Source organism: Pelophylax lessonae, assembly GCF_965119305.1.
Source record: "Pelophylax lessonae genome assembly, chromosome: 6".
Lineage (NCBI taxonomy): Eukaryota > Metazoa > Chordata > Amphibia > Anura > Ranidae > Pelophylax > Pelophylax lessonae.
Window position 1 is genome coordinate 202,466,051 of NC_138773.1, and position 18,792 is coordinate 202,484,842.

An 18,792-nucleotide genomic window follows, 5' to 3' on the forward strand; every position below is an offset into this window, starting at 1 on the left:
CAGAATGAACAGAATCCTTTCATCCTCCATCCTGAGTAGAAGTCACAGAAGAAGCTGGAGTGAAGGAAAGTGTAAATCAGATGGTACCGGCTCCATGGAACCATCAGATCATCCGTGGCGTCTGCCAGAGGATCTCGTGACTTGGCCACAAACCTCAGCACCTTTCTGTGGAGCCAGGACACCAACTGAGCCACCTCGGGGTTACCCCATCGCAGACATATCCGATGAACCACATCCGGATGAAGGGCCCATTAACCCTGGTCCAACGCCTGACGATTGAGGTAATCCGCCTGACAATTTTCCATGCCGGAAAAGTGCATGGCGGAGAGGTCAAGACTGATCTGCCTTTGAAGAATGCTGGACATCTCCAAGGCTGCTAACGCACTCCTTGTGCCACCCTGGTGATTCACAAAGCTATGGCCATGGCATTGTCCGATTGAATCCGCACTGGGAGCCCCTGGAGCCGCTCTGTCCAATGATCCAGGCAAAGCCTAATCGCTCTAAGTTCCAAGACATTGATGGGCAATCTGGACTCTTCCAGCATCCAACAGCCCTAGGTCAAGTTCAGCCCCAGGGCCCCTCCCCACCTGGACAGGCTGGCATCTGTCATGACCACTGTCCAGTACAAGGGGAGAAAGGACTTTCCCTGTAGCAAGGTTGGGGAGTGCAGCCACCAGACCAGAGAACTCTTTGTTGCCCAACAAATCACATTGTCCAGTGTCCCATTTAGCTAGAATCTCCTTTTGAAGGAGTCTCGTGTAGAACTGTGCAGACAGAACCCCTTTCAGAGGTGGATACCATCAGGCCCAAACACTCGCATACATGCCCGAAGGGATGCCACTTGTGGGCTAACAATAGTTGAATCGCATAATGCAACTTCTGCAACTTTCCCAGAGGAAGGAACACTCTGGCTAGAGCTGAATCCAGAGTCAGCCTGAAATAATACAATCTCCTGATCGGAAACCAGGGCAGACTTCTGAAACTCATAAGCCACTGGATCTCCCACAAAGTCTGGAAAGTATATATTTCCACATCGGCAGTCAGAGCCGACGGAGACTCTGCTCGCAAGAGGGGGTCATCCAGGTATCTTAGCACAGCAATCCCCTGCTGACGCAGCAACGCAAAGACTGGGGCCAACACTTTTGTGAGGACCAAAGTATAACGCCACAAACTGATAGTGCTCCTTCTCAGAGTGAAGCAGAGGGAACACTGATGCAGGGTGCAAATAGGAATGTGCAGGTAGGCATCCTTGAAGCCTGGGAACCCCCTTGATGTAGGGACGCCACCACCGTCCAAAAGGACGTCATGAATTATTGCACCTGCACAAAACAGTTCAGGGCCTTGAGGTCCAGAATAGGACAAAATTGCCCTTCTTCCTGGAAGCCATGAAAGGGTATAAAAAAAAATCCTAGAAAATGTTCCGACACTGGAATCAGGATGTATAGGGTGGAATGTGAGCGCTGCTCCTATGTTAAACCAATTTCAATAAACTGCAAAATTGGTATAAATATACTAAAACAAAGTCATACAATCAATGGTGCCAAAGTGCTACGTGCAATAAAGTATCAAATATGTGCAAATCAAAGTTCATATGACTCCAAAACAGTCCAAAAGATGCTTCTTAAAGTGCTGCTGTTTCAATACAATGGTGAATCAATTCCTGTGCAGTGAGTGATCAACACCGTACTCCCCTATGTGCCCCCACTCACCAGAGCAATGATGGGTAATGCAGGTATAAATGATGGATCCCCGCACGGAGCAATGATAGGTATTACAGGTGTGAGTGATGAATCCCCCGTACTGGTAACTGTATCATCCACGATATTATGGATCACGATGCATGCCTTTCAAGAGCTTTTCTCCATCATGGTGCATAAAATAGATAGACTTGCCATAGGGTAAAATCATTTGAACCTTTATTATCAATAAAACAGTATCCACTTACATATACATATATGCTGTTCCTCAATATGATCTGGTGGTTTAACCCGGGACGGCGTGTGTTCCAACGGGCGGATGTGACGTCAGACGTTCATGTCAAGCTTGAAGCGTTTCGCCCCTCCCACTGGGCCTCATCGGTCTGCCAATTCGCCATAGGCAGGGGGAAACCGGTTGCCCCCCATGGTCAGACGCAAAAGCGTCGCCCACCCCGTCTGTGTCTGAGACACCCGAACGGAGGCTAAAACATGCCCCAATAAGACACCAGCGATAGTAAACGTGTAACGGGCCTTAGAGATTCTGCCCACCTGTCAGCCGGAGTCCTAAAAGCCGGGGATAGTACCACTGGACACATGGTTGTCCCTATGAACACATGGTCAACCTGGAAAATAGGGGCACCCACCTCCGGTGGGAGCGTCCACTGCTTCAGAATAGACTCCTCAAATGATACCGGACAGCAAAGCATCTTGGGACCATCAAGGGTCGCATTAGATGCATCCAGCACATATAGACACAATTGTCTCGGCTGCATCCTCCAACTGACTTCTGCACTGACGCAATCAATGCATATACCAGCACCTCTTGTGTGCCGCAGAAGCCATGGAGGAATCATCCTCACTGTCTGACGGTTCAGGGAAACATGGACTCAGACCCCACAGGGTGGTCCCATCCGCAGCGACCGAACCAGATGCAGAAACTTATGAGACAAGACGGCAGGGGGGGGGGGCGCAATCGCTAAGCAAACCGATATCCTTACACCGCACAGGGGGTCGGCGACTAAAGCCCCCCACAGCGGGCGCCAAAAGAGACCCGCAAAAAGGGGGGCCAACAAGAAAACCCTGCAAGGGGGTCCCCCCAAGGAGGCCAGCATAGGCCACAAACGGGAAAACCCGCAGACAGACTACCCCCACAGAGCCACTGGGAAAGGTGGATGCCCCACAGCACCCTGTCAGCTCAACCTGCCTGGGACCCTGTTCTCACCCCGCATAAGCCACCCTTCCAGAAAGGGGGTGGCCCGGCCACATGGGCGCATTCCGCGACCAGCCAGGGGAGCAGAGGGGAGACGGATGACCCGGGGTACAATGGCGGCATTAGCTGCTACAATTGGGGCTGCACCAGAGAAGGTCCAGCAAGTAGGCCACAAAGCCGCTGCGTAAATTTTGGCCTGCCCAACTGCGTGGTATTTGGACCTGTGGATACCGAGCTACCCACCCCCCAGGTCCACCAGCTGTCCCAAGGGGACCCAAAAAGGCCACCCACCCCATAGAAGGCCCACCGAGGGTGACAGCACGCCCGCAGACACAAAGGCCAGGAGCACCCACAGCCTGGGCACCAGCCACCCCCCCTCCCTCACCATAAGCACAGACAGACAAGCCAACTCAATGCCACCAAAGGAGGGGGGTGGGGAAGGGAACCCCAAAGGGACCAAATACCCCCAGGGAGTACCCACGCCACACACCAAAGCCAGGAAAGGAGAGTAGGGGGCCCTTACTTACTGATCCAGAGAAGTGTGCGGGTAACACTCCAAAGACGGAAACCTCCTCGCCATTGAGGTGGGGGAGCTGTCGGCCAGAAGGAACACTGCGACTTAGGCTGAGATCTGATCGCATGCGACCATGCGAGATGTTTAACTCGCGGGCCAGCTCCTGTCCAGTGGGGCTAGGTCGCAGCCGACCGAGCACGGAACTACGGTCTGCATGCGCTCGCTGGCCTGAGGGGACCACTGGAACTGCAATAGTCCAGCCTGTCACTCAGCCCGGCAGTTGCTAGAAGATCTCCACAGGAAAAAAACAGGATCCAAAAACAAACAGCAAAAATAGACAAAAAAGCATAGCCAAGATTTTGTGTTGTCTGCCTAGTCCTACTCCTGTAGCGGGCAGCATAACCCTATGGTGAAGAATATGGAGTTGTGTCTGTCAATTAACGGAAGAGAAATATACATTTGTTAGTAATTGTAAAATCCTTTTCTTGGCTTCTTTTGAGGGACATAGTGTCTTTAGCCTTCATGGTAGACTTCCGGCTATAGGAAGAATGAACACTAGAAAAAGAAAAACTGTAGGTCAGCCCAGGATATGCCCTTCAATAGTTAGCTTACTTCAGTTTTTTTTTAGCAAAGCAGTTCCAAAAGCATGATCAAAATCCTAGAGGGGGTGGGACCTGTGTCACTCATTGGACTTCAAGAAAAACATACAAAAGTACAGAAATCCTACTTTCTTTCTTGCTCATTGAGGGAAACCCAAAACCTTTAACCTTTGCAACATTCAAAAGCAGTCTGAGGGATGACCAACACCTGACAACATTGCCAGGCACTGGAGACTGTCTGCAGCTCAAAGACCCATCTTAATGACCTTATGCCTGAAACGGACATCAGATGACATTGAAGCATCCACCTGGTAGAAGCTTTGCAACTCTGGAAAACAGCTGCCACAAAACCCAGGAAACGCTCACAAATTTAGTAGAATGCACCTTGGACAGGGGCAAGGTGAAAAACTATCCTTGAGACTGTAGGTTTGGATAATGGTCTGCCTAGGCCACTGAGAGGTTGTGGAATGAGAAGCAGGTTCACCCTCTCAGTGTCCATCCATAATAACAAAAAGGGAATTAGCCTTTCTGAAAGAAGCAGTGGCTGAGAGTTAAAATTAGCACAGTCGGAACCACATACAGGCAATGAAGGCAAACTTCCTTTTGGTGAACTGAAGCCATACAGAAGGAGAGAAGAAAAATGTCCTAAAGGTGAAAGGCAGAGACTACCTTAGACAAGAAGGAAGTCCTGGGTTTCAACATTACCTTGTCCCTGTGAAAAACCGGAAAGAGTTCCTTGCAAGAAAAGTGGTCATGTCAGTTACTCGCCTCACAGAGGTGATGGCTACACAACCTTGTGGGTAAGAGGAGAGAGAAAGGTCTCTAAGGGCTTTAAACTGCACTGAGGCATATAGAGAGACAGATTTAGATCCCATTGAGTCACAGAGGAATGGACGAGGGCAACTTCACAGGAAACCCCCCATGGCAAGGTCCTAGGTAAAGAGCAAGGCTAACAGTCTCTGGGACAGAAAAGAAAGGGCAGAAGCTTGGCCATTAGGAGTGCTAAGAGCCAAATGCTGATTCAGACCTTGCTACAAAACAAGGATTAGTCCCAAGGAGAAACTTCAAAGTAGATGCAGAGCAGATGGAGCATCCGCCAGGAGTCCTACCAGGTTGACATCCCACATTCGCCTGGGCCAATTGGGAGTAACAATGATCACCTGAATGCCCTTCATCTTAGTCCTTCAAAGCAGATGAGGAGAAAGTTTAGAGGAGTAAACCCACACAGAGTACCACTGCTTCCGCTAGAGGATCCCTGTACCTGAAGACAAATATGTTCGGTTGGCTGTTTAACCTGGAGGCCAGGAGACCCGCGTCCAGTGTCCCCTACTTAGACACCGGTCCTGGAACATCTTTGGGTGTAGGATCCACTTTCCCGGAGTCTAGACACTATCGGCTGAGGAAACCTGCATGCCAATTGTCTACATTTGGAATGTACACAGCTGAAAAGTCTGGAAAGTGAAATTCTACCTGGATAGGATATAATCCCTTCCCTTACTGCAGTAAGACTTCAGGTTCCTCCCTAATGATTGATGTATAGCACCATCATGATTTTTTCTGGCTGAATAAAGTTAAGAGGACCCTCCAGCAAAGTGGCCTGGTGTCACATACCTGATCCAAGGCCAAGATGCAGAGAGGGCTCCCCTTGCAGCTGAGTGCAATACACCTCTGAGGTTGGAACAGGAGGTGTAGCGCCCAAAGAAGCACTGGTTGCCAAGAGGGTCAGTGGAGTAGACCGGTGGTCACCTGAAGGATACTGGGCAGAAGTCTTCTGGGAGTCTTCAGATGGACAAGAAAACTAGAGCAACCAGGAAACAGGTGAAGAAACAAGCTGAGGGTCAAACACAGTAAATCAGTCCAAGGGCTCAGGCAGGTAGCGGCAACAGAAACTTAGCCAAGGTCCCAACAGAAGGGCAGGTAGAAGGCAGAAGCAAAGCCCATAAAGCAAGCCAAGGTCATACGCTGGAGGGCAGGCAGATAGATGGCAAGTCCGTGGGTCAAATACTTAAGAGCCAAAACTGGAGCAGGGTAGGTAAGACAAGCCAAGGGTCAAGCCGGGAGAGGAGAGAAGACCGGTCAGGAACAAGCTGGGTCACAACTGGAAATCCAAGGTAGGTAGCAAATGCTCAGGACACAGGAAGGCTGACGACAATCCAGCAACTTGATGGGCTGAGCAGAAGTCTTATATAGGCCAGCAAATGGACGCATCTATGGCGTAATGCGTGCTCCATCGCATATGGACGTTAGCACGCTGTGGCGAACTGGCGTACACCCATTCGCCAATCTTCTGCCAGTGCGCATGCGCTAGGGAATGCGCCCGATGCACCCATCACAAGTACTGGCGGAGCTGCCAGTCACATCACGATCATTTCTCTGACATCTGGTGTTGCATGAACAACCAATCACCCAAATTCCAAAATGTTGATAAGAGGCTTGCTTCCTCTGGTGTCCAAGTCTCCTGCACCTGCTCCTCCCGAGCCCGATGGGCTAGAATCCATTGTGAAGATCTTCCAGAAGATTGGAAACACTTCCTCCACTACAGAGTGGGATTCCAAAACCACCAGGCCAGGTACAACCTAATCTTCGGTGCCACTAAATTTGATCTGTTCCAAGACTGGACTGACTTGTTCCATGATGACAGGATGATGTTATTTGTGGGTCTGAGAGAAACTGAGCAAATGGGACTGCTTTGAAGAGGCTACCATGAGCCCCAGGTCACTCATGCAGAAGTAAAGAGTCGGGCGACTCCTGAACTAAAAAGTCCAAGTCTGTAATGTTCCGGTACCTTTGGTACCCTAAATTACACTTTCCACAAGTGTATGCGCCCTACCATTTACTTTTGGAAAGGTGCGCATACACCTTTAAGACTGGAGCTGTCATCACTCAGCGCCGGACTAGATGGCTATTTAAGGCGTCGGTTCTCACTCACATGTGTTCGTTCAAACACCCTTACTTGGATGCTAACCTTGCTTGAAGCTTCCATGCTTGCAAGCTTACTTCGCTGACGGAACCTCGCTGCGCTGATCCCTTTATCCCGCTACTGGATCATCCGCCTCTCCTGAACCACCCTTCGGCTGAATCGCTAATAGTGCTAAGTACCCCGCAGGGGAATTCTCTATAAACTTATACTAAGCTTACACTATCTAGCTCTGCATAGTAAAGACTGTTTATTACATCTGCATAAACTAGATTGCTAGCTCTTGAGACTACTGCTACTTTTCTGCACTGGGTTGATCTCTTTTGTATGTCCACCTGCTATTCTATCATCTGCTATCATACAACATTGCTAAACCTTCCTGCATCCATCTGCTACTGTCTCACCTTCAAGTGTCTATCACCTATCACCTCCACTCAACCTATCCCTCAACCTTCATCATTGTGTTACCACATACATAAAGTCACACTAGGAACCAGCTTGCTAACTGTGTGTATTTACTGGCTGAAATAAGACCTTCCACACATGATGAGTCATTGAGGTTGGGAATGGTATCTCAGCATATCTCTTACATGACTACTGACGTGGATCTATTTCTGCAGCTGAAAATCCACACCATATAAGAAACGCAGGAGCGTTACAAAGTCTAGCAGCATAGAGTTTGAAGTTTGGCTTCAGCTGTGTCTAGGATTAGACCCAGATAAAGATAGACAAACTATAAATCAGTTTATGTGCTGACTTCTGAAGGTTCAGAACCCAGTCAACTTCTGCAAGGTCTGGATGGCCAGGGCTGCGCTGTCCTCCAGAACCTGCGCCAACTGTTCCCTCAACAGGAGGTTGTCTACATATCTCACAGTGAGGAATCCCCATGAGCCCAGTAAGGTTTTTAATGTTGATTGGGACTTAAAATTGTTTGATAGCAGCTAGTTTAACATTAAAATATGTTTACATTATTGTTGATTTATACCAGCCCTTTGACATCATGGTATGCACAAAATCTATTTACTATTATTTTTAATTTAGTATCACTATATTTAGGACTATATTATTTATTTATTTTTGATCTTTTCTCTAGGTTTTGAAATCCTAGTGTTTTTTTATTTTTTTTAAACTTTGCAGTTAAATACATTTTTTATTAATGTTGTTGAGACATGTAGCCTGTCCGGACTCCTTTATATACTGTATATATATTTTTATACAGATTTTTATTTTTTAAATTAACATATTTTTCAAATTTTTTTACTTATATTTCATATTATGAACTATTACCTATTCATTTTATTTTCTATCATTTAGTGATATTTATTGCCATATTCAGTAAAATATACATAATTTAAGATAGAAAATCATACAACAGTCAGCCTGTTTGTGAGGTCGACTGGAGGCTACAATAAGATGGAGCCTAGAATAAGATGGAGCCTAGCAGGAAGTAAAATGCTATGTATACAAGAAAATGGCTGCCGCTGGTGATGATTTTTTTGACTACAACAAAATGGCACCGAAACTGGAAATTATGGCCCGGAGCTCCGAACATAGGCTACATAGTTATGGCCGCTTTAATCAGTAAACAGAGGCTCCTGAAGACCTGCATTTGCGCGAAACGGCATTGAGATTAGCTGTAAACTGCCTGAGGTCATGCGCGTGGGAGTGATTTTCCGGCAAGCTCCCGGCAAGGAAAACTGAAGGTCCCCCCGAACCTTTAGAGCGCATGCGCCGCTCGCGTGAGCGGTTGCATGCACTGCAAATATCTCCTAAACCGTGCCGGTTTAGGAGATATTAATTGTACCTAAAAGTGAGCCTTATTATAGGCTTACCTGTAGGTAAAAGTGTCAAAAAGCGGGATACTACCGCTTTAGATGTGCAGTTCATGCAAGACAGCTCAAGAATTTACAAGAACTGAAGGCTTTTTCCCAGGAAGAATGGGCAGCTTTACCATCTGAGAACATAAAGAGCATCATCCACAAATACCACAAAAGACTTCAAGCACACATTGATGTAAAAGGGGGCAAGACACTGTTATTAAGAACTGGGGCATGTAAACTTTTGATCAGGGTTATTTGGGTAGTTTCTGTTGTGATTACAATTTAAAAAGAGTAAACACAGTTGATTGATAATAAATGGCTTCAGCCAAACACTAACCATAAGTGAAAGAAAAGTTTTTGTGTTATCATTCATATTCTTGGGGAAATGGCCAAGAAATCATAAAATCTGCCAGGGTATTTAAACTTCTAAGCACAACTGTAAGTGCTGGTTGGTGAGGCTGCTGGTTAGGAAGGTCATTCAATTCCTGTGGAAGGAGACCAATGCAGGCACATGTGCAAGTGCATATCACAGCATGTGACCCTTTACTTTGGGTCACTCCTTGTCCTCACATCTTCATTTGTCACTCCTTGTCCTCACATCTTCATTTACCACTTCCAGGGTTGTTGGATAGAAGGTGTTGGAGAAGCCTGCTTGTCAACTCTGTCTCAGGTATGAGACTGCCCATCGCTGATATGGGTCATGCCGCTGAGGTGGGAAGATGTCAGTCCAGAGCACTAGCCATGTGCAATACAGAACAGCCCAGGTTTTAAGATGCCCATGCCCTCTATAGCCCACAACAGACATTATAAGGCTTTATATTGTGTTTTTTTATTTTATTTACTCAGGGTAAATATATCACCTTATTTTATTTTTCCTTTACAAACCAATTAAACATGAAATCTGATTAATACCTAATGTTAGTACGTTCGTACACTTAAACATAGCAGGAACCAACATAAAAGATAATACAGCCATAATGTTTGGTTTCTAAAATCATTATGTATGAGCTCAGGATGTCCTGTGGACACGAAGCAGAAATTATTTCTGAACATGTATCGTTAAAAAGTTATACAATCTGATATGTATCTGTTAGGTTAAGGAGACATCTTAAAAACTCATTTAGGTCTTGGAAGAACAAGTAACATTAAAATGACCAATGCATTCCAAGACACGCTTACTACAGCCATAACAGAGATCCAAACAGAGCTGGCTTGGAAAACAGCACAGATGCTCAAATGTAATTCAAAGCCAGGCACTCCAGGAAGAGGAAAATAATTATTCACAGGAAGCAATTACTCACCTACATTTCATACTAGAAGATTTAAAACAGAAGAGTTATTCATAAATTAAGTTATTATTTCAGAAAATTCTAAGCAATAAGTCCTAATATTTTGAAAATAGGCAATATTCAGTTCAATTTGAACAGTGGATCATTTCAACTTTTATAATCATATCCAACTGAGGATTTTAATTTCGGAAGCATTATTTAAAGCAACTCTGTGCTTTGCCCATGCAAAGCAAAAAACAGGTTAACTTTAATGCCAGCTTTATACAGGCAGTCCCTGAGTTACAAAAATCTGACTTACATATGACTCCCACTTACAAAACAGAGGGAGACAACAGGAAGCGAGAGGAAATCTCCTAGGAAGGGAAATTCACTACTGTAAGAGTTATGGGAAAAGGGGTCTCCATTGAGTAGTAGAGTTCCACTGGCTTTTGTGTTGATTAAAAGTCAGAAGCTACAAAAAGTATAGCTGCTGCCTTTTAAAGAGGAAGTAAAGTAAAAAAAAAAAAAAACGAGAAAAAAAAAGCCCTGTAAAGAGAAAGGCATAATGAGCTTGTATGCATCGCATACTAGCTCATTATGTAGTACTTACCTTAAAACGAAGCCCCCACCGTGCCGCCACCTCAGCGACAGGACGGCGACATGTCCTGCCGTCCCGCTTCCGGGTTCGCGTCCTCCGGCCATCTGATTGGCCGGAGGCGCGATTAAATCACTCCCGCGCATGCGCGCGGGAGCCGCCGTTCACGGCACTGAGCTCTGAAGGAACGGCTCGGCAGTTTGCGCTGTAAATATCTCCTAAACGGTGCAAGTTTGGGAGATATTTATAGCACCTATAGGTAAGCCTTAATATAGGCTTACCTATAGGTAAAAGTTATACAAGAGGGTTTACAACCTCTTTAATAGACACATACTCACCTGTCTCATAGTCCAGCGATGCGGCCAGGGGGAGCCTCGGCTCTCTCCCTCTTCTCCCCATGGTGCCGGCATCTCTAGTGTGGGACCCAGCTGTGACAGCTTGCAGCTTCACAGCCGGGTGCGCACTTCGCATGCGCGAGTCGGGCTGCGAGTCCTGAATGTAGGGCAATCTTCTGTGACCTGTGACGTGTCCCAGAAGATTGCAGGGAGGGAGGGGGAGAGGAGAACTTCTGCCTGAGCCGCCTAGGCGGCCCGAGCGGGAAAGTGGGAGCGGGTACCTGTCAAAACTAGGTACCTGCTCCCCCCCCCCTAAATAATATGATATGCCAAATATGGCAGGTCAAGGGGTCAGGACCATTTAAACAGAAGTTGAACTTTTGAGTGGAACTCCGCTTTAATCACCAATCCTTGTTTCCACAACAACCCAAACTTTTCAAAATCCAATTGTCACAGGGACTGAAAAGTGAGGTGAAATCTTCTGAACAGGGACATAGACAGCAAAACAAATATTACAAGGGTATTAGCCTAGGGAAAGGTTATTCCAAAGACTTTAAAATTATTTTTTTGGCTTGAGTTACACCTTAAAATAATGTACCTTTTCCAACTTGCATACAAATTCAACCTAAAAACAAACCTAAAGAACCTATCTTGATTGTAACCCGGGGACTGCCAGTACTTCACTCCTTTCCTGCTCCATTTAAAGGAAAGCAATTGACATAGCCAGTACTTCAAGATAGGATTCTTTTGTTGGTGCTTGGCGGCTTTTCACCCCCATCTGACAGCACTGCATGCTAAAGTTGCCATTTACTTAAAGCGGTAGTAAACTGCCAGAAAAATCAACAATGGGCCCCCATGCCGGTTTAAGTGATGTACTAGTATGCACTGCATTATGACAGACTTACCTGTGCAAGGAGACCTCCAGCACAATGCTGTCAGGGCTCCCTGGCACTACCATCTTCACCAAGTCTTCCTTCTGGGTGTATGAATGGACCCAGCCATTCATACAGCTGAAATTCGCAAATTACGTCATTCTGGCACATGCGCGTGGAAGGCCTCGGCTCTAGTACAGAGCTCTGGCAGTCTGGCACAGTGTGCCGTCCCTTCAGAGCACATGCACCCGTGACTTCACCTGCTACATGTTGTGTGAATATCTTCCTAAACAGTGCAAGTTTAGGAGATATTCACTGTACCTACAGATCAGCCTTACTGTAGGCTTAACTGTAGGTACAAGTTCAAAAGTGGAGTCTTTATTTCCACTTTAAGCATCCAGTGTGGTCACATGGGGATGAGGGGAGTATCTTCAACCCTGCAACTTACCAAAATGCGAATTTACTCCCTACCACAATAAAAATGTTAAATCATATACACTATGTTTCTTTGTTTGCTAAGTTTTCAACTATTGGGTCTGATACAAAATGCTGTGGTGTATTCGCATGTGTTGTGGCTAATGCAATGCACCACATACTTTTTTTTTCCTTATGCAAATGGGGTTATATCTGTGCACTGATGTACACTAAAACACAGCTTCAATGTGGTGTGTTGTGCTGCAATTCCTTTTCTTTGGAAAGGCACCCCAATGCACATCCCACACATTTTATTGTGTTTCTGCAATACACACAGGTAAATCTGGTCGTGGAGTAGCTTTCCTACAGGGCCGTGTCTTTAGCCTTACATATGTAATAAAATGTGCTGCTTTTTTTTTTTTATTGGAACCATTATGTAATGTATTCTGCTACAGTATTGGTGTATGTTCTGATTGGCAATGAATGCCGAAATACATGCAGCAACAAAGGGTAATTAGGACTGCGTTTGACCCGCACTGCAAACAGGCTGCTGATGGGAAAGGGAGCGCACCAGGAATACCATACAATGGACAGACGTGGCTCAAATGTTGCTTCTAATAAGAATCGTTCACAATGCTGCCTAGATTCTCAAAACTCTGTACTTTTAACACCCCTTTAGCATCTGATAGTTTAAGACCTGAACCTAGTAGCTCCCTCCCACCTTGTGTCTGTATGCCCCATGTTGGCATTGTGTCCACCCTAGCATTTGCAGGGGCAAAACAGTGTAGGACTGGCCGTAAGAAGGATTACTTTGACGTCGTTGGCCAGTGTTAATGTTTCATTTAGCCACAGCCTCAGCCTGATTCTGATGAGTTCATGTCTGCTGTCCAGCCCAACAGTGCTGAGCGCCTATTCTCTGGAAACTTGCTTGCCTCTTCCATGGCCTTCCATGGTCTGGAAAATCCCAAATCCTGCACTTCTCAAAATTTCCCTCAATTTTGGCAGGTTCCCAGGCTTGTCATCAACCACTGGCTGCTGAAAGGTTTCTTATGCAAGTCAGTAGTGGACTTTTGCAGATCTGTCTGCTTCAGAAAGATCTGCTGGGCTTTAGGGAACTTGGGGAGATCTAAGCAACCCCACAGATGGCTAAAAGTATGGAGAAAAAAAAAGCCTGTCATGTTTGCCATGGTCATGCCTATCCAGCTATGTTTCAGTACCATAAATCACAAAAAGAAATCCTATCCGTGATGTTTTACTTTTTTATTGCAGCCATATCTGTAACAAGTACAATTCCTTTTTTAAAGATCTATCACACTGCATTTCAAATATTTATGCCCTCATATTAATCTTGACGATCTTGAAGTTTGTAAAATTACTTTTATCTCCCCTCTTCACTGAAGCTGGCCACTGAGGAGATCATGTGACATGACCGGAGCCTTCTCCGAATAGGTAGGTATAGAGAGCTTTCCTTTACAGGGTAGTTCGAATAAGCTTAAAATGAGGGAGGGAGCAGATTTAAGTATAATTCGTATTTGACTGGACTTCTGCTTTAAGATCTACTGCCTCCTGTGCTTGCTGTTTTAACAACTTGTGCCTGTGGATTCAACGTCAGACCTTTTTCTACCTATGCCAACAGATACAGCCCCAGACCTACTACCTGTACCAGATGAACCAGCTCCAGCTACTGTAAATACTTACCATACATCCTGACCATCACCCATGATAGATCTCCAACCATATTGTGGATTGTACTACTGCACCATAATTAAAATAAAAGCATTTGGAAGCCATGTCAGAAATTGATGTGCATTGCAGTGTTGCATTAACAAAGAAAATGAAAACAGTCCTTCCTGAATTTAGAAGGAAATCAGATACTCCCTTGATCAACAATCTGCTTTTGTATTCCTTCTGAATATCAATGGTCTTTTATATTTTGGGTATATAAAACACATCCACCCTTTTTAGAGGCCTCCGAGATGCAGTGGAATAACTTCTTTACAGGATCTCTCCAACTTACAAGCTGACCTCAATGCACAGTTTCATTGGGAAACTATGTGGCAAATGAGGTTTAATGTTGATAAATGTAAAGTTATGCACATGGGGGATAAGAATATGCATGCATCATACATACTAGGGGGAATCCATAGCAGGGAAGGATCTGGGTGTTCTGGTAGATCCCAAGCTTAATAATAGCATGCAATGCCAAGCTGAGGTTTCCAAAGCAAGCACAGTCCTTTCTTGTATTAACAGAGGCATGGACTCCAGAGAGAGAGAATTTTGCCCCTGTACATAATCATTAGTAAGACCTCATCTGGAATATGCAGTTCAGTTTTGGGCACCAGTTCTTAAAAAGGATATCGGGGAACTGGAGAAAGTGCAGAGAAGGGCAACCAAACTGATAAGAGGCATGGAGGAGCTCAGCTATGAGAAAAGATTAGAGGAACTGAAATTATTCTCTCTTGAGAAGAGGAGATTAAGGGGGGATATGATCAACATGTATAAATACATAAGGGGTCCATATAGTGAACTTGGTGTTGAGTTATTCACTTTAAGGTCAACACAGAGGACAAGGGGGCACTCTTTACGTCTAGAGGAAAACAGGTTTCGTCTCCAAATACAGAAAGGTTTCTTCACCGTAAGAGCTGTGAAAATGTGGAATAGACTCCCTCCAGAGGGGGTTCTGGCTAGCTCACTAGATTGCTTTAAAAAGGCCTGAATTCTTTCCTAGGTGTACATAATATAAATGGGTACTAAAATTTATAGGTAAAGTTGATCCAGGGAATATCTGTATCCGATTGCCTCTCTGGGGATCAGGAAGGAATTTCTTTCCCTGCTGTAGCAAATTGGATCATGCTTTGCTGGGGTTTTTTTGCCTTCCTGTGGATCAACAGCGGGTATAGGATTGTGTATATGGGATTGTATGGTTGGGTTTTCATTACTGTTTTTTTTTTTATTGGTTGAGCCAGATGGACTTGTGCCTTTTTTCAACCTAACTAACTATGTCTCAAAATTTTCTTTTTCTTTATACGTCATTTATAATATCTCATTATATCACACATGCAAGTCATCTCTTCTCAGAAAAAAAATTGGGGATCAGAGGATTATAGGAAATGAGTCACTAACAATAATTTTCTTTTTTTTTCTGCTTTATATTATTGGGGTTTTTTTTTAGTCTCTTTTACAGAGTGAGGTACACTGCCTGTTGCTAGTCCAATGAGAGCTGCTGGCGCTCCACAGACTTGGGAAAACAAACCGATTGATTTACTTAATAAAATTAATTTTATACACTGTCAATAATGAATCATTGAAGCTTCATCTTGAAAAATGGTTCCTGTGGAGTACTGAAACAACAAGGTTAAATAACACAAAGTTTATGCTTCAGTAAATCAGTCTTCTGGGTTACATCTTTCACTAGTTGTGAGTGTACACACGGCTCTTCAAGTATCCCCCCCATAGGAAGAAATCACACAATGACAAGTCAGGAGACCTTGGGGGCCATGGCACATCGCCGAAACGTGAAATGAGGCGCCCAGGGAACATATTTCGAAGAACTTCCATTAGTACATTGGCAGTATGCGCTGTGGCACCATCCTGCTGAAAATAAAACATTTCTCATGTTTATTCGTCTTCCCAGTTCTGGTCATTGTTCAGCATGTTAATGTAATGTTCCGAGTTACTAGTCACTGTTATGCTGTTTTCCCTCAAAAAAAATATGGGCCAATAACGCCAAAAGGGGAAACCGCACACCACGCTGTAACAAATGCAGAGTGGAGAGGTCTTTGAGTGTTTCTAGGATTTTCGGGAGCCCAGTAACGAAGGAACCCGGAGAGGCGTGTGTACACTCGCAAACCCCCTAACTTGAATGAATTGAAGGATGTCACCCAACAAGAAGTACTCATGATTGATCAACAGCTGTTGGCCCGAGTATTGGACAATTTAAAGCGAAGGATTGAAAGCTGCATTCAAGAGGATGGCTGTCATCTAAATTTTATTATTTTTCATAACAGAATAAGTAACCCAAATTGCATGTCCTGACCTCTGTTTTTGTAAAAATAAATCCATTTCAAGTTGAAAATCTACAGAGTACTGTTTTTACAAAACCGTCTGACTCCCGTCAGTCAGCTTGTATAGACATTTAAAAAAAAAAGTTCCTTTCCCCACCACCAGGCAATGTGTTGAATCTGTGCTCTCCTGTAGAGCTGTGGGTTGGAAAGAACGTCCCTTCCAAGGAGCTGTGGTTTCTCCCACCACCGCCACCTACCTACTTACTGTGTAACATAGAAGACGTAAGCGGAACCACGGAGCCCAACAAGGGAAACACTATACGACACTACTAGAAGCATCTGATTGTGGTGGTGCCCAGAGATCTTTTAGAAAATGCGTCAACCAAAAAGAGGAATGTACAACTTATTCCTTTACAGAGGGCAGTTGGTGGTAATTTGTTTTTCTTGCAAAAGGGTCCCTATAAAATGTTGCTACCAGCATTCTATATACTTTCTTTGAAAAGATGAATTGGATATAAATGAAAACCAAAAGACACACAATAGGAAACCTCTATTTCTTTAAAAGACTACATGTTAAACCAGGGGTCTTCAAACTATGGCCCTCCAGTTGTTCAGGAACTACAATTCCCATCATGCCTCTAAATGTCAGTTTTAAAATGCCCCATGGGATGTGTAGTTCTGCAACAGCTGGAGGGCCATAGTTTGATGATCCCTGTGTTAAACAAAGCAACAACTTACTGAACATAAAAAGTGGATTCAAATGTTTGTAATAATGCATATATTTTCTAGTGCAGAAGTATGAATGCACCCTACCTGGAAAAGCAGAGACTTGCATATACCGTAGCTTTACGATTTTCATGGTAGGTAGCCTCTGCTTATACATTCTTTTCCCTATAATCTTAGTTAGAATTTCCCAGGTTTGTGACGGCTTTTTTTAACCCCTTTCTAACAATGTACTTCTATAAACGGTGGATTGACAGCCCATTATTTATTCAATACCATTTATAAATGGAATTGGATAAACAGTTGTTGAGTGGCTGGTAATCTCTGTGTACCAAGCAATCATTAGACAGCTCATTACACTAAAACACTGTATCAAGGCCATCTGAGGGTCTGAGCACCATGTGATTGCTGTGATTGGTCATCACAGGGATCAAATGCCATTGTTTACAGTGTCGATCCCTTCTCTTCCTCTTAAAACAGAGGAGGGAGAGTGATTGTAATACTTGTCAATGAAGAAAGACTGGATCAGCAGCTGCAAAATCATTCCTTATGTTACAGTGACACAGGGATCCTTTATTTCCTCTTTCATGCCCCCTCCTCTCCTACACATTATCTCCATGCTTTCGCTAGTGATCTTTATATTACCCCCCCCCCCCCCACACACACACACACACACACACACACCTCTTTTATCCTGCACAATAATTTGCTTATCTTCATCCTGCCACTGTATGTTATATACCCCCTGTACATTAATTCCTTTACTTCCTCCTTTCTCCGTGTATGTCCATTCATTTACTGTAATGTATCTAGTGCAACTTTCTCAAGCTCTGTGTTTTACCACCTCAATACTAGAATGCTTCTTTATTTAAAAAAAGAAAATGGCAAAACATGAGATCACCTTGGGCGTCTACTTTACAAAAAATGGGTAATTTGGGGACTTTTCGCACTGTCCTGGCATTTTTATTTTAAACAGGGACCAATGGAAACCATTTTTTTTTTTTAATTTTTGGTTTCCCTTATAGTTAAAATCCAGTGTTTTTTAAATACTGACAAAGGAAAGCTCAGTCTATAAAAATTATATAAAATGTATTTTGGTACAGTGCTGCATGACAGATTGTCAGTCAAACCATCACAACATTGATAAGGGCCTGGTAATGAGGAGTAAGGAAGGCTGCTCCTCAAGCGGTTAAAAACTGGAAATTATTTTAGTATTTTTCAATATAAAACAAACAATTTATACAACATAATGTAATACTTACAGCATCCCAGACAACAGCTGCTACTCCAAGGTCTTTCCAGTTTTGTTTAATTCGTATTGTGTGGTTGACAAAGTTGTAGGCCGCACTGGGATTATGAAACCTCTTCAAGCCACTGAGTACAGTATCATCATACAACATTAATGCCATGTCATCAGATTAGATCTGTTTAATCTAAAATAAGATAAGAAATGAACAGAAAATTATTAAAAAGGAAGGTTTTAGAGCAGATGTTTCACAGCAATGTTCCTCTTGCCTCTAACAACCTGAGATGAATAAAGTTTATATATATATATATATATATTTTTTAGCTACTAGCTCCTGCATCTCAGCCAATGAGCAGCAAGGGACCTGGGAGAGGCTCAGCTCTTGTGCACATCACTGGATCGAGATCGGGGCTTAGGTAGGCATTAGAGGGGCTGAGGGGGAGCTAAGCATTGAATGTTTTTTAACTTTCAAATACAGAATGCACAAAAGGTAAAAATCCTTCAGCCACTTCAATTTTGAACATAGGGCAGTCAGACAAATAGGATTTTTTCAATTACTGTAAAATCCTTTCCAATGG

The 18,792-nt window shown here is 44.2% G+C and overlaps 1 protein-coding gene across 1 annotated transcript in view; it reads right to left on the bottom strand.

Moving 5' to 3' along the window:
* Positions 1-18,792, bottom strand: part of METTL21A (methyltransferase 21A, HSPA lysine) — a 67,316-nt gene that overhangs the window by 23,662 nt on the left and 24,862 nt on the right. Inside the window, exon 2 of the mRNA XM_082260578.1 lies at positions 18,231-18,401. Coding sequence (XP_082116704.1) covers positions 18,231-18,377 — 147 coding nt within the window. The 5' untranslated portion in view covers positions 18,378-18,401. The remainder of the gene's footprint in view (positions 1-18,230; positions 18,402-18,792) is intronic.